Here is a 16,585-nt window from a genome sequence, read left to right on the forward strand (position 1 = left end):
GCAGGACGGTTTAGATTAAAAAAAAAATAAAATGCTTATTAGACTGGTTTTTTTTTTTTCAAAAAATTTAAAATAAAATATTTTGAGAAAATCCATGGCATTAAAACACGATAAGAGAACAGGGTCTGAAACAGTACCACGTGTTGATGGGGACATGAAATGACTAGAGCCCTCACGCTGCTGGTGGCAGTGGTAAGTGGTGCAGCCACTTTGGAAGAGCTGGCCCTGTTTTATAAAGCTACCCAGACACTTCCCACATAACCCAGAAATTCCACTCCGGGGTATTTACCTAAGAGAAATGAAAATACATGTCCACACAAAAGCTGCATGTGAATGTTCACACAAGCTTTTATTCGTAAGAGCCCAAACCTGGAACAACTCACACGCCCATCAACTGGCCAGTACTACTCAACCACAAAAAGGCAGGAAGTGCTGGACATGCTACAGTATGGACGAATCTCGAAAGCATTAAGCCAAGTGAAAGGACCCAGCCAGAAGAAAACTGCATTCGGCGTGATTACGTTTGTGTGACATTCTGGGAGATTTAAAACTGGACCAATGGTGGTAGGGGGTGGGCTAGGGGGCAGGGGATTCACAACACGAGAGGCACGAGGAGGCAGCGCTTTGGCTCCCCCCTATCTCTCTTCCTGGTCCTGCCTCGTGCAGGTGCCAGCCCATCGGGGGAAGGCCCACCATGCAGGCCTGGCCGCTGACCTGAGCCTCGTCCCAAGCTCTGTGGTGTTAGGACCCTGTGTGTGGTTGGCTGGGAAACAGGGCTCAGGGCGGGTTTGCAGACCCACTCTCCTTCCAGGCAGGGCCAAGGTCAATGCCGGCCCCTTCCTCCAATCTAGGCTTAGCATCCTCCAATCCAGACTACATAGGGTGGTTCTTGGGGCGCCTGGAGGGGTTCAGTCGGTTGAGCATCCGACTTCGGCTCAGGTCATGATCTCTTGGTTTGTGAGTTTGAGCCCCGCATCCAGCTCTGTGCTGACAGCTTAGAGCCTGGAGCCTGCTTCGGATTCTGTGTCTCCCTCTCTGTCTGCCCTTTCCCTGCTCTCTCTCTCTCTCTCTCTCTCTCAAAAATAAATAAATACTAAAAACAAAAAACAAAAAACAAAAAAAAACATTTTAAACTGTATAGGGTGATCCTGTACCCTAAATGATAAAGCTGACACTTGGATTCCCGTCAGGTTCTTGTATACTGGTAAAAACACCAAGACCAGACATGGCAATTATAGGAATCCCAAACCTCTGATTATAGGGAAGGGGCTGTTTATCCCACAGACCATTTGCACATGCACACAAATGCATGCACATACACACAGAATGATTTCACTGCCCCAGCCTCACTCTCCTTCCAGGGCATCCTCCTGCTGCTGAATGAATTCTCTTAAAGTTTGCCTTTGGTCATGTCACTTTCCAGTTCAAACACCTTCACTTACACCTCAGTGCGAACAAATTTTATCAGCCAAGATTCTGGACTGCAAGCAGCAGAAACTAACACTAGCTAGTTTAAGTAGAAAATTTGTTTAAAAAGTTAATATCAGGGCAAGGGGATCTCAGAATTTCTGAGAGGTCTTAGGAGCTGCTCCCTAGAAAGGACACCTGACCCAGAGAGGCCCCTACTGCCCCCAGTGATGGGCCTGGACACACAGTTTGTACCAAGCTTCAGCACTGGCCTCTGCTGCCCCTGCTGATGCCAACCTTTCCAGAATAGACTCTGCTGACTTCTGCCAATTCAGAGTCTGGGGCTTGTGCACCTGATTGGCTGAGCCTCAGTCATGTGCCTATACTTTGCAGCAAAGGAGGCTGGGAAAGTGAGTTTGGGGCATGTTCAACTCTTACATTGGGAGCTGTCCTCTCCTCAAACTTTAGAAGGGCGCTCAGACGCTAGGTTGCGGAAAGAATCACAAATGTCCCCAACACAAATTAAATTCTAGCACGTCCAGCTGACATCGGAGGCCCTCTGTAATCTGTCCCAACCTCCCGCTTAGGGGAGTTAACATTGTAGTTAAACTGAAGACGTCCCTGGGCACTTTCCTCCCGCAAGCCTTAGTTCACTCTGACATCAGAACTGTAGCGTGCATTTCTGTATCAGCCAGCTATCGCTACATAACAGACAATCACAAAAAACTCAGTGGTGCAAGTGTCACATGGCTGGGGCTTGGCTGGGGTGACTCACTTACCCTGGGCTCAGCTGGCAGCTCTGTGTCAATCTACAGGCCTGGCTGAACTTGGTTGGGGAGGCTCACCCTGGGGCCAGGCTGAAGGAGCAGTTGCTGCCGGGAGAGCACTTCTCAGGGCCATGGTGGAAGGGCACGGGGGTGAGTCTGGTGCTGCCAGCACCCTTGAGGCCTCCACCTGCATCACATCTGCTAACCTCCTTGGGCCACGCAAAGCAATACAAGTGGCTGAGCCCAGAGGCTCAGGCTTTAAACTTTCATAGCAAAGGGTGTGGACACAGCAAAGGGTTCTCCCTTCCACCAGTCTGCGCTCCCTTCTAAGGAAGTCACATGCATCCCCAGTGCCCACTGGAGTATGAATGTGGCCCTCAAGACATGTTGAAGGAATGAGCCAATTACAAGTGCGTGTGTTGGGGTGAGCGGGGTGTAGAGAGTCCATGTAAGAAGTCCCAAGAACTTGAGGGCGTGTCCTAGAAGCTCTGGTTCCCACCTGTTCCCTGTTCTGGTTCCCACCTGTGGCTCCCCACCACCACATGTGCCCGATTTCTCACCCAAGGGAAGCCGCTAGTCCGATATCTCAAAATGAACCACCCCTATTCTGGAAGCAGAGCAGGTGATGTAGTGTGGTGAGGTTGGTGGTTTTCCCGTGTCACTGAAATGTTAGTTCCCACTAACATTTCACTTGAGGATCCCCGGGGTATTAGGAAAGCTCACCCTCAACCACTTCTGCCCCCTCCGATCCACCCTGCTCACAAACACCGAGGGATTTTACTGAAAAACAAATCCGATTGTGAGTGTCTGATAAGTGTTTATTAAATAAATCAATGAACTACATTCAATTTCCGTCCCCCAGCTCACCGATTCATTGATTGATTCATCGATGGATTGACTGATTCATTCATTCACTCAAAAATATATTTTGAACTGCTGCTTCCCTGACCCTGAGCTCTTTCTCTTATGAAGATAGACTAGAATACAGTGCCGGGTCTCAGGGCTAACCCTCAAATAGCAACCTGAGATTCCACAGTTGCTTGCTTGAGTGTTTGGCATTTTATAGTTGTAATAAGAAACATTTAAACATCTTGCAGCCGGCATGGAAATTCTTGTTAGGAGGAAGGCGAAGTGTGACCTGAGATCCCAGTTCGGTAGGAGACCAAGTGCACAGAGACGTGTTCTCCCCTGGACACAGTTGAGGAACTGGGGACAGGGAGACACAGAAGGGACAAGAAGAGGAGGGGCCAGAGAGGCTGGCTGAGGCTGGGGCCACGTGCAGTGTCCACACTGGGAGGCTGGCAGGCAGTTGGGCTGGCCAAGGACATGTTAGCCTGGGGACGCCGAGAGGACACTGAACATTCCATTTGAGGTTGCTTGTTTGGAAGGGGTTTCCATCGCTTTCTCCTCTCCTCCCGCATCACTGTATATACATTATATGATCAGGGGTATCAAGGAAAAGTCTACGTCTAGTACCTGGGTGGCTAAGGGATATACAACCAAAACATGTTCAGAAGCAGGAGTCTGAATGCCAGCCTCTGAGGGTTTACACATCATCTTCTCTAATGGGAAAGCAGAGGGAAGGCTTTGGACCTCCCCAAGATGCAGATTTGGGGAAGTCTTTTCCACAGGTGAGCTCCAGTCAGGCTGTTTGTGCACAAATGAAAAAAAAATAATAATGTGTATATATGTGTGTATATATACATACATATATACACACATCTATAGGTATATATATATTTACATATGTATGTATATGTATATATATGTATATGTATATATGTATATATATGTGTATGTATATATATACATATATATATACACACTCCTATTTTATTTTTATTTTTAAAATTTTTTTAATGTTTATTTATTTTTGAGAGAGAGAGTGTGAGCAGGGGAGAGGCAGAGTGAGAGGAAGACAGAGGATCTGAAGTGGGCTCTGTGCTGACAGCAGAGAGCTGGAGGAGGGGCTGGAACTCATGAACCGTGAGATCATGACCCGAGCCAAAGTCGGACGCTTACCTGACTGAGCCACCAGGCACCCCTATATAATCCTATTTTAAACACACTCATGGACATTGGCATGGAAAGAACTTTTTAGAACATTTTAGGGGCACCTGGACGGTTCAGTCAGCTAGGCGTCCGACTCTTGATTTCGGCTCAGGTCACGATCTCATGGTTCCTGAGTTTGAGCCCCACGCTGGGCTCTGCGCTGGAGCCTGCTTCAGATTCTCTGTCTCCCTCTCTCTCTGCCTGTCCCCTGCTCTCTCTCTTTCAAAAATAAATAAACATTAAAAAAAAACTTTATAAGAAGGTAATTTGTGCTCCAATGCCTTTTGATGTGACTCCAGACCTTGACGGCTGCTTTGCTTCAAGAGAGGTAGGCCTGTGTAGCTTCCAGGTATGAGCGCGTCTGACACCGCACCTGCTCGGTCGGCCCTCCAGCCCTCCCGGACTCTCCCTCCGCAGACACAAGCCTGTGGTGCCCTCTCGTGTCCTCCTGAGGCCTGTGGGGTGTTGCTTCAGGACCCCACCGACTTGGTCTGGATCTGGTCTCTGAGCCCACCTGCTCTCCTGCTCAGACAGGAACAGGTCACATGAGGACCCAAGACCGCCCAAAGATATGCCCAGGGAGGCCACGGGTCCCTCCCAAGTCCCGGCGGCCTCTTCGCATTGGGCTGTGCCGCATGAGCCCAAGCCCCCAAACACACACACACACACACACACACACACACACACACGCGGTCACAGCCAGTCTTTGCTAGATGAACCACGTGACTGGTTTTATTGGGTAGAAACTGAGGGCCTTGCAAGCACAGTGACAGATACAAAGTGCCCTGATTATACTCCGAGGACAGATCAGTCATCACTTCCGAATCCCTCAGGGACGGCCGCACACAGCTGTACTTTGGATGGATGTACTTTGGACGGATGTACTTTGGACGTACTCCTGGATGAACCCCTGCCCTTGCGCACGGACTGCACTCCCCGTCGCCCCGTCTCCACCCGGCAAGGAGCGTCTCCCTCCGAGGCATCAGGCCTCAGGGTGGCGGAGGGAGCGAGCCGGGCGGGGCCAGAGAGGGACGTCCTTCAGCATCAGCCCCCTCGCCCTCAGCCGGCGCATCTCCGCATCCCAGCAAGTGACACCACGGCCTCCCTTTGCTTCTCCGGCGGGAACGGCCCCGTGGAGCACGTGCGGTGTGATTCAGCTCCTGGGAAAGGACAGCGAGACAGGCACGGGCCGGCCGAGAAGCCCCCAGAGGTCATGGCCACGTGGCCCCTTTGTCTTCACACACGGCAGGCCACTCGGAGTGGCGTCGGTGCCACCAAGCCCTCGGGGACAAACTCCTCTGCCTTCACGTGAGCCCCTGTGCATGGCTCCCTGCAAAGTGACCGCGGCCAGCGCGGCCGCGGGGCGGTGGGCAGGTTTCCTCTGCTCGACTCGTCGTCTGCCCCCACCCCCAAGCTTCATCCGGGCAGCAGGGTGGCAGGGAACTGACTCCACACTGTTAACACTAAACGACACGGCATGTGCTCATTGAGATAGTGTGTTAAAAATAATAATGATTTGGGGCGCCTCGGTGGCACAGTCGGTTGAGCGTCCGACTTCAGCCAGGTCACGATCTCGCGGTGTGTGAGTTCGAGCCCCGCGTCAGGCTCTGGGCTGATGGCTCAGAGCCTGGAGCCTGTTTCAGATTCTGTGTCTCCCTCTTTCTCTGACCCTCCCCCGTTCATGCTCTGTCTCTCTCTGTCTCAAAAATAAATAAACGTTAAAAAAAAATTTTTTTTAAAAATAATAATAATGATATATCTGCATACGTTTCACAGTTCAAACAACACAGCTTTGAAGAACACTTACAGCTTTCTGTGGGGAGGGCGGTTGGGTCCAAAAATGAAATTTGCAGGCGACCAAGAAGACCCTGTTGCACCCTAAAACATTTGTGCAAAGTGTGGAGCCCCCAGGGAGGGACTAGCTGTCCCCCAAAGCAACGTTGGGCAGGAGGGCATGCTCAGAAGGCGGCCACGGTGAGAGTCAAGGGTCCCGTTGAAGAAGAGTGTGGGAGGGCTGGCTCCGGGATGGGCTGGGAGGACCTGTCGCTGGGGCCCCCACCAGCCTCCTCCCAAACAGCTACGGCACCACAGGTCTGATGCTGACCTGCTCCACAGTCCCCCTCTGCTCAGACCTGTGGCCTTAGGCGACCCTCTGCCAAGTACAGCACAGCCACCCGGTGTTCCGGCTCTGGGCGTCCCGCGCGCAGGACCTCGAGAGGAGTGAATGCTACAAAGAGCCCTCCACAGACTGAGGCAGGGTGCGAGGCCCGGGGTAAAGCCCAGGCCTGGACCAGACTCCAATCAGCCTGGCAACCTCAGCGGGAAGAAAGCAGAGAAGCCTGAGAGGCTAGTGCAGGACATGGCTACTACCCCCCTCTGTCCCCTCAGGAAGCTGGGGCGCCCGAACCCAGAACACTACCACCAATCCCATGTGACCGGGGGCATGCCACAGTCGTCCTTCTGGGCCCCAGTGAGGTCGGGACGCCCCCTGACCGCCCCACCCTTCTCAGAAGAATACAGGGAGGCCTGGTGAGAAAACCGAGGACTACGGTGCCTGGAAAGCAGGAAGTGCTCATCTGCGGGCGGAGAAAAAGAGTCCTGTTCTTAAATTCACAAAGGACTCCGGGCCGGAGTCACTGCAGAGACCGCCCTGGCCCCAGCGTGACCAGGACACCACCGGCGGAAGCAGAGGTGCAGATAGAGAATGTCGTGGCAAGCACCGTCTACCACGCTGCGAAGCTCCCTTCCAGGGATTGGTGGGGGGAGCGGAAGGGGCGCATCCCCCCCTGCCCCTGGCCTTCTTTTTCTTGGGGGAAGAGTCAGAGGGAACACGTCGGTCCAAAAGAGTGAGTCTGCCTATCTCGTTTACCCTACATTCGCAGATAATGAACTACTGCACCCACCCGAACTTCAAGAGATCTGAGGGCCAACCTTTTAAGCACCAAGATTTCTAGGACTGTGTTGTAAGTGTTTGGGAACGGAAGTAATTCCGAAATGGGTAAGCTGCTCCTCCGCCTTCTTAAACACAGGATACCGAAGGCTGTTTGCTCCCGTTCCCCCGGTGTGGTCGCCGACGTCACAGGGTGAGCAGATCTAAGATGCTCTGGGCCCTCGGGGCTACCACAGCACATTTGCACCTCCACTAACCAGCCTCAGATCACTTGGCTGCTTTCCGAAATGTCGAGTTTTGGTCTTTTTAATGCCATTACTGTTAGGCTACTAGCTGCCATTTCTTGCTAAATCTAGCACCTGTTGTCATTCTCTTCGTTCACTTTATTATGAGAAACCGGAATCAAGTTCCCTAGAATTAAATTTAAAATTAAAGCGAACGCCACAAGGGATCTGCTGTTTGCAGAATGTTTGGTCTTTAACACAGAGCTTTACAGCATCTATTTCAGGGGCTCAAAATCAATTTTCCTTCATCTGAGTCCCCAGCTGCCTAAGGGCTGAGTGAGCTTGCTTGGGTAAGTGGTCCCGGGAAGTGAGGTATGCTTTGACCTTGTTTCAGTAAGAAAGTAATCATAGTCTCCTTTAACAAGTCTGCAAGGTGTTCAGTGGGTCTTGTAAACTTTGCCTTTCAATATGGGCTTCTGAGCTGCTATGCGGATAAAGTTCTTGTGGGACCACATCGTTGGAGGCGTCTCCAGAGGGAAGGGGCAAGGGACTTGCCTCCAGTTGTGGGGAGGAGGGACTGAGGCAGGATCCAGATGGTAAGATGATGGATTCAACTGGAACCTTTTCCAAAGGAAGGTGGAAAAGGAAGGAAGAGCCCAGCGCAATAGGGAGGGAACTCAGTCCCTGGGTCACATGAACCATTTCTGCGGAACGTTCCCTCATCACCACCTTCCTGCTTGTTTTCCACGGGTGTGGTGGGGGATAGGGACAGATCACTGCACCCAGCTTCCTCCCTCAGTGGGCCAGGAACTCTGTACTAAAGAGTGCAGTGTGGCAGAAGAGCCCGGGACTTACCCTGAGTGACAGTCACACTTGTGGGAGCCCTGGGAGTGACCATCTCACGGCTCTTTGACCTTGTCACACCCTGACTGCTGGGGTTACCTTGGTCTGGGCACCGGCTCCCCACAAGGCTCCCCGGGCATGCTCTCCAGGGGACCACAGGCACGTCAGCAGGAAAAAGCAAACACTGGCCTGAGGGTTAAGGGTCCCGATTCTGTCCTGTCCCTGCTCTGGGTCATAATCCACCCTCCCCCCCCCCCCCCCCAGGGAACCTGAGGCAGATGGAACCAAGCAGCCACATGCATGCATGCATGGCACAGGCAGAAAGAAGCACAGACCTGGAGTCAAGGGCAGGGTGCCCAAACCCCCAGTGTGCCCAGGACTGGGGAACTCTGCCCGGGATGCAGGGCTTCCCTTGGGTCAAACCTGGAAAATCTGAGGCCAACCAGGATGGGGCCCCCTCATCCCTGGACCGGCATCACCATCACTTGGGAGCCGGCAAGAAAGGCCCCACGCCAGCTCACCGAAGCAGAGACCGCAGGCTGGGGCCCAGGAACCCCCAAGCTCTCCGAGTGACTCTGACGCAGCTTCAGGTTCAAGAACCTCTAGAATATGGTTCTCAACCTTGGCTGCGTATTCGAGTCATGGGGAGAGGCTGAAAGACTTGACTACCTAGGTCATAGCTCAGACCAACTGGATCAGAGCCTCTGGGACGGACAGGGTCCAGGCACAAGTATTTCTCAAAGCTCCTCAGATGACTCCAAAGTGCAGCCGAGGCAGAGCCCCTCCGCCCTAGGACAGTGGATCTTAACCGCTGTGCCGCAGTGTCACGTAAGATTTTTGAAAGGATCGAGGCCCTATCCCTAAGCCAACTGAATCAGATTCTCTGGGCGAATCTCTGGGACCCGGCATGAGGGTTATTTTATAAAGATCCCCGGGTGATTCTAATGTGCACACAAGGCTGAGAACCGCACTTCTAGAGGAAATAAAACTTTTACCCCAAAGCTGAGCAAGTCATTTTTATTGAAGGAAATGAGTTACTTAGTTGCCAAGGGAACCGTCCCCCGAATGGAAAGAAAGACAGTCACTGATTTCTGGCTTCTGTGCCAAGCGCTAAGTCACTGACTGAAGTGTGTATTTCTCTCTCGCTCTCCCTCTGCCTTTTCTGCTTGTTGAAATGAAAAAAGAAGGAGGGTTCACAGAAGAGACTCTGCAGGGGAAACATCTAATGGCTTAAAAAAGAGGGGCAGAGCTGTTGCCTCTCAGGATACGGGCTGTGGCCAGGACAGCTGAGCCCAGCTAGCAAAGCAGACCGGGTCTGCTGAGCCTCAGCAAAGGTGTCAAGGTCATCAGAAGCCAGGGTTGGACCAAGGGCCCAGGAGAACTGCTCCGGACCAAAAGGAAAATCAGAATTGTATTACAGAGACACTGAGAACAACGAATGCCATCTGAGAACAGCTTGTCCCTACCTAAATGATACTGTATGAAACAAACCAGTCACAAAAAGACAGATACCATATGATTCCACTTATACAAGACACCTAGAATAATCTCATTCACAGAGACTGAAAATAGGGTGGTGGTTTCCAGGGGCTGGGGGAGGGGAAGTGGAGGCTGTCCTTTAACGGGCATAGAGTTTGTTTTGTAAGATGAAAGGTGTTCTGGAGACTGGTTGCACAACAACGTGAACGTACTTAACTCCACTGAACTGTGCGCTTAAAAATGGCTCAAATGGTCGATTTCACGTCATGGGTATTTTACTACAATCAAAAAATAGAGAAAAAAAAATCTCTGATCGTGTCAAGGCCAAAACAGATTTCATAAATGTAATCGATTCCTAAGCAATTATTTTTGTGTTGCTAGTTTAATAGTGGGTTATATCTTATATTCGTCTTCACAGAGGGGCCGAAGTGGGGTTGTGTGCCGGATTTTCATTTTCACTCTTTTCTCACTTAAGACGCTATCTCGTCTGAATTTCACGCCAGACATCACCACTCACCGGGCAGCCGCCACTGAATGGCAGGCATTGCAGAGTGTGGTTCTCCGTCAGCTGTGCTGATATGGAAGGTGACAGAGGAGGAGGAGCCAGGCTTTGGGTTTTTGGGGTGAGCGACCACCAGTGCAGGAGAGCCATTCACTGGGGGAGGGTTGGGGGAGGGAGGAGGCCGAGGAAGCTGGGCTCACCGAGTGTCTGGTTTGTGCCAGGCTCTGTGCTAGGCATTGTGCAGCCCTATTTCACTTGACCCTCGCCACGGCTGGAGAGGCTGGCGTCCTGGCCTCACTCCTCAGATACTGAATCAGACCCTCCAGGGACTTCAGCAGCTCCCTCGGGGTCATGCAGCTAGTAAGTGGTAAGAGGCAACCTTGAATCCAGGGTGTCCTTTTAACTACACCAGTTGAGGACATGATGAGGTTTGCAATGCAGCGCAGGGACAGATGTTCAGGAGGCCGCGGTGAGCATGCTTCCGAAGATCCAAGGGAGAACCAGCCTGCAGGTAAGGGGGCTAAGACGCAAGGACGGGAGAGACAGGCTGGGAATAGATGAGCTTTCTCTCCTGCTGAGAGAAGAGAACCCTGAGGTTCGCAGAAGATGAGTCAACAAAGGGGCCTGAGAAGGAGCATTCAGAGACAGGAAGGAAGTCAGGGGAGAGTGGTTTGTTAGGAAACAAAGGAGGAGAGGACTCAAAAGGACAGCGAAGCCACCCTTGTCACATGTCACATGGATTTCAAGGATGAGGCCTGAGAAGCAGCCGCTGCATTGGCAATCACCAGCCTGCAGAATTCCAGCTTAACTCCAGCACACCCTCGTCCTCTTTCCCTGGTAACTGTCCCCGAGCTTGGACTTGCCAGCTTTTAGCACACGTGTGGGATCCTGGTTCAGTGTCTGGACACGCCCACCAGGCTGTCAGCCCCGGGGGCGGGCAGGGGCTACGTTTTGATCATTTCGATCGATCGTTCATCCCCCAGCACCTAGCACGATGCCTGGCACAAAGTGAGTGCCCAATAATTATTTGTTGAAGGCCTGGCTGAAGCCAGCTCTGCACCCTCCCTCAACTGTCAGGAAGTGCCGTCCCTGCCCCCTCCCCACAGTCAGCAAAGTCAAGGGCCGTGAGGCCCTCTGCTCTCTGTGGCACCAGGTGACTGGTGGGCAGAGTTGCTTCGACAGCATTGCTAAACTGCCTCAAAGGCGGCATCTGACCTTGAGCTACCTTCTGTTCTGCTTGGCTAAGCACTGAGTCATTTACTTGTTTCTGCTGCCTTTCAACCCTGGAGCCGTGGGTTTAGCACAAAGAAAGACACGAGGGTTGTTTTATTTGTGGGGGATCGATTTCCCTTAAATAAGAATTTAAACTGCTAGTCTGCACTGCACGGTGGGAGGGTGTCGGGGCTTCGAGGAGCATGGTGGGGGCTTCCTGAATCGATGCCCAGGTCTCTCCGAGCCTTTGAAAAAAATGTTTTCCCCACAAACACTGCGGGAGAAGGAGGATGGCCTGGAAGTCAGGAGACCAGGTGAGTCCCAAACGAGGCCCTAGCTGGCCATGGGGCCTTGGACAAGTCAGTCAACATGTTGTCACTCTTTCTGGGCATCTGTCCTCACCTGCAGACGTAGAGATGCCCTCAACCCTCCCCACCCCCAGTGCCAGGACAGCACACGTTCACTGTGGGTGGGGGTGGGGGACAACTCCAGGCAGAGACAGCCTTCGGACCCAAGACGGCCTCCCAGAGCATGTGTCCCTGGAGCAGGGTCTGCCCTGCAGCGCCACCTCCGTCAGGATCCCTCTGGTTCCAGCCCTTGTGACACTGGCCGAGAGGCAGCTAAGACAGAGGTCCAGAGCGTGGGCTTTGGGGTTCCACACGCCTGGGTGTGGTTTCCTCCGCTGGGTGTCTGACCTCCTCCTCACCTGATGGGAGCCTTCTTACCTACGGGGTCTTGTGATGATCACAAGAGATAACGCAAAGAAAGTGCTTTGTGCAGGGCCTGGCACAGAATGAGAACACACTAAATGTTAACTATCGTAATAACAAATACTATTTGTGGCTCAGATCCATACATCAGGAACACCTCCAACAACAAATTAGAGATTGCAAGGACCCCAGAGATCTTTCCTAAGCCTCTAGTTGTAGTGATGAGGAAAGTGAGATCTGTGGGGAGAGGAAGCAACTCGCCCTAAGACCCGCAGGCAGAAATGGGACCACGAGTCCCGATTCCTCTATGGGTGTGGATCATTATGTCCTATCGCCAGCTCCTACGAGGGCCCTGCTGGGGCAGATGCCAACCCGCAGCACCCTCGAGCGGTGGGAACCCTGATGTCTGATTCACCGTGGCTCCTGCCCCCCAGCCCTGCCCCACCTGGAACAGAAGTGTCACTCAGGGGCTCTGGCCATTCAGTAGAGCCCCAGGCACGACCCAGGCCGCCTCCCCCTTCTAGGTCTGTTCCCTTAAATAGGACAAAATGGTCTTTAGGAGTCTTGCAGTCTTAACATTCCACGGTTTCAAGAACTGCACTCAATTAACCACAAACAAGTGGCTGGAAACCTCCGTAAGTACCTTGGGAGGAACAGGCAGAGCCCAAGAAAGCGCAGCCCTCCACCGGCCCTGGGGAGTTTTCCCCAGTTCATGGCGTACTAGGGTCTACTTCGTCTCAGTGGCTACTTCCCTGCCCTACAGACAAGCAGCGCGAGGTCTCCCGGTCAGGACCAGGGCTCAGAACAGAGGCGGAGGCAGGCACTCCATGACAACCCACCAGCGTGGCACACAAGCCCAAACAAAGCGGTTTTGCCAAGAAAGGAGCCGTGGGCCGGGAGCCTGGAGGCCTGGGACCAGGCCCACGCTCCCCTCTGTGTCTCACTGGCGGGATGTGCTGCTCTGCGTTGTACAAGGAGGCCATCAGATGGCAGGCCGCACTCCCTGCTGAAACCTCGCAGCCCCTCGTCCTCCCCAGAGCACCCAGCAGCTGGGTTCGGGCCTGCATACGGTCTGCCCTCCAGCCCGAGGAGAAAGCAATACTGAATTGATTTGTCATCACGTCTTCCCAAGGCCAACCCCAGACCAAAGCAGAATAGGCTTTCGGAAGTGTCTAAGGGAGGAAGGGAAGAACGGAGAGAGGGAGGGAGGGAGGGAAGGCGAGAGGTTAGAGTCTGAAGTCCCTCCAGAACTAACATTCTATGAGTCCGTGCAGCTAGGTTCTAAGGCAATTCACCATGGGTGTCTATTAGGTATAGCCACGCTCGTGGTGGTAACACCCTGCAGGGAGCAAAGGGAATGAACTTCAGATGTGAAATGCCACGTTAACCCCTTTTGGCCCAGGCACAGTTAACTTCCCAAAGCACAGGCTCTGTGGGTCCGTGTGCGTGAGGCCACCGGCTGTGTAAAGTGCCAAGTCCTGCCTTCACAGCAGAAGCCTCAGTGATGCTGGTGTCGGAGGCCATGATGCACTCCTGTCTGCAAAGCTCATCGGTTGCATCTCAGTGCTTTCCAGCCCGGAGCCCACAGGTCAGAAACACAATGTAGCAGGATTCTGCAGGATTCTGGAGCATAAAGAGGAACAGATCTTATAAATAACTCCTGGTTAAAACAGAGCTGGAAATAAGGAGACAGGAGAGGAAGCAAATTGCTAAGCACGTATTGAGTCAATCACATTGGCTTGGAAACCTTAGTGCAAATGGCTGGTCCTTCTCATCAGAATATCAAACACAGGATTGAACCCGGAGGCACCAAGACTGTGCATGTGTGTGTCTGAGGATGTGTTTGAAAGGGCGTGGTTAAGACCCTGGACCCCCCTGAGCCACTCTGTCTTCACAGGAAGGTCTGGCTGCTGGGTTGCTCTGTAAGCTCTGAGATTCTAGATAGCGATTCACAGCTGAGGCCTCAGTATAAAACTCAGGAAGCCAAAAGTCTGAATTAAATCTCGACCATGCTCACACGTCCAGTCTCCCCCTTTTCCATTCTGTACGTAGGGCCTTTCTTTAGCTGCGACAAGGCCACTACAGCCTGCGCTCTCCCGAATGCTAAAATTGAGTGCAAATGTGCTTTAATCACTGGCAATCCTCAAGGCCCCTGATCTCGGGGTGTGGCCCAGCAGCATGCTACCTACGGGCAGGGTGGGGTCATAGGGCCCCGGCTGAGGCCAGGAGGCTTAGCACAGAGCTGACTGTGCCCGCCCCCGCCCCCCGCCCCCCCATCCCTGCCTCCTGGCCCACGCACTGCCCGGCGCAGTAAGGAGAGGAGGAGCGAGGTTCTGCTTGCCGGGGTGGCCGGCCAGCCTGTGCCGCCCTCAGCAGCAGGTGCAGGTGCCCGTGTGCACGCGGAGGATGCCTCGGCTGTGCAGGTGCAGGAAGTTGAAGATCTCAGAGGGCATGGCGTGGAAGCCGGGGCGGGGCTTGACGTTGTCATAGTAGTGGTGGGTGATGTAGAGGCCCGAGGGGTTCATGGGGAAGGCCCAGAAGCCGAACAGGTGCACCTCCTCGCAGAGCTCGAGCGCCGCGGTGGCCAGGATGAGGCCGGTGCTGATGCGCTTCGCGCGCACCCCCAGGCTGAGCCAGTAGCGCGACACGTTGACCAGGTATTGCGGGTGGAAGTAGTACACGGCCTGCGTCGACTCGAAGTCGTCCAGCACGTACTTGACGCGGATGGACACGTCGGTGTTGCGCGTGTTGTAGAAGGCGGGCAGCAGCACCGACGCGTTCTCGTACACCTGCAGCACCCGGTAGAAGGGCCGCCGCCACTTCTCCAACTTGTGGAACCTGGGCGGGGCCGGAGCAGAAGGGTGGTCGGCCCACTCCCCCCCCCCCCCTCACCTCCAACGTGCCTGTGCGCCTCTTCCCCCGCCCCACCGCCCCTGCTGCCCCCATCCGGCACCCTGGGGCCTTTCCAGAAAATGCAGGGGACTCAAGGCCACCCCGCTTCCCTTCATCTCATTCACCTCCTAAGATGAATGGCCTGCCTTCTGTTTTCTAAGTGGAAGCAATCTGAGTCCAAAGGGACGACCATATAGGGAGGGCAGTGCTTAACCCAAAGGGATGAGAGCATCCCGGGGAGGGGTGGGGGGGGGAAGGGGGGACTCGGTGGGGAGGTAGGGAGGAAGTGGAGGCTTTCCCTGGGCCCTCAGGGCAGACGCGTGTACTTTCTTTCCCAAGATCCCCAATGAGCACCCCAAATGAGTGTGCCTGCTCTCTCCTTCCTGCCCTGCAGCCCCTCACTCGTGCTTTCCTCGCCTGATTTACCGACTCTTTAGCCTCTGTCCCCTCTCTTACCCCGGTCTGACCTGGATGATGTGACTAGGCCCTTGGCTGTTGTTTTAACCCATTGGCCCCCCTCCCCAAGGCCTCCCAGGCAGACAGACCCCAGGAGGGGAACTAGGTGGGGACTGACATCTTCGTTAAGAGTCTTCTCCCAGGGCCCCCTGGATACACCAGCGTAGAGAGCCGTCTTCCCCCCATCACATTCAGGAAAGCTTTCTGGCCCATCTACATGAAGACTGTCTAGACCGGTGCTGTCCAAAAGAAATAGAACTGAGGCCACATATCTCACTTAAAATGTTCTAATGATCATATTTAAATAAGTAGAAAGGAGTGGGTGAAGTTAATTTTTATATTATATTTAATGCTGACAATGTTTTATTAACCTGCTGTACCCAAAATACTACTATCTCAACAGGTAATCGATACAAACAATGGATGAGATATGGTCCATCCTCCTTTCCATGTTAAGTCTTTGAAGTCGGGTGTGTGTTTACACTTATAGACAGCCCACGTCAATCTGGATAGCCACATTTCCAGTGGCCAATAACCACATGTGACTAGGGGGTACCATACTGGACAGCACAAGTCTAGAAGAGGGTCAGTTACCTCTCGGTGATGATGCTGGGGTTCACAGTGACCACATCCGTCTTCACTCCCACATCCATGGTGTACTTCTCCGAGATGGGGGGGAGGTTGCACCTGCATAAAAGACAAGGCACCCAGGCCGTATGTGCTCAGTCATTCTAGACACAGCTGGAGAGCAGGCAGGGGGAGGGTGTGGGGAGGGAGGAGATGTTGCCCCTATGGGCAGAGGGAGGCAGAGGCAGCCAGCTGGATGGAATCTTTGTGGCCTGTGCATAGAGAAGCAAGTTTACTCCTCCCCCCCCCCAACCCCCCAGTGGCACAATGATGGTAGACAGCCTCAACCCCAATCCCTCTGCATTAAGCCTTTATTTTCAACCCATCTTTATCCAGGCTAAAGATGTAAGCGAAGATCCCCAAAGAGGTTAGAGGGGGCTCTATCTGAGGAAGAAGAAATACCAGGACCCATCTCTGACTTAGTTAAAGCCAGGGCGAAGCCAATATTGGTGCCAGCCCCAAGGCCGCCCTTGTTCCAAGCCCTGCTTCTGGAAGAGAAGAACCCAGTTGGGGAGGGTTCTGCA

General features: G+C 53.3%; 1 protein-coding gene across 4 annotated transcripts in view; it reads right to left on the reverse strand.

The window, feature by feature from the left end:
- Positions 1–9,184: 9,184 nt before the first annotated feature.
- The window catches only part of ST8SIA5 (ST8 alpha-N-acetyl-neuraminide alpha-2,8-sialyltransferase 5), a 58,808-nt gene continuing 51,407 nt past the window's right edge, over positions 9,185–16,585 (reverse strand). For 3 of the 4 annotated variants that reach the window (XM_045458288.1, XM_045458286.1, XM_045458287.1), the window contains 2 exons: positions 16,029–16,121; positions 9,185–14,924 (listed from right to left, as the gene is read on the reverse strand). In XM_045458288.1, the coding sequence (XP_045314244.1) occupies positions 14,456–14,924; positions 16,029–16,121 (562 nt within the window). In that variant the 3' untranslated portion in view covers positions 9,185–14,455. The remainder of the gene's footprint in view (positions 14,925–16,028; positions 16,122–16,585) is intronic. The other variant, XM_045458289.1, reaches the window with a different exon arrangement.

Source organism: Leopardus geoffroyi, chromosome D3 (genome assembly GCF_018350155.1).
Source record: "Leopardus geoffroyi isolate Oge1 chromosome D3, O.geoffroyi_Oge1_pat1.0, whole genome shotgun sequence".
Taxonomy (NCBI): Eukaryota; Metazoa; Chordata; class Mammalia; order Carnivora; family Felidae; genus Leopardus; species Leopardus geoffroyi.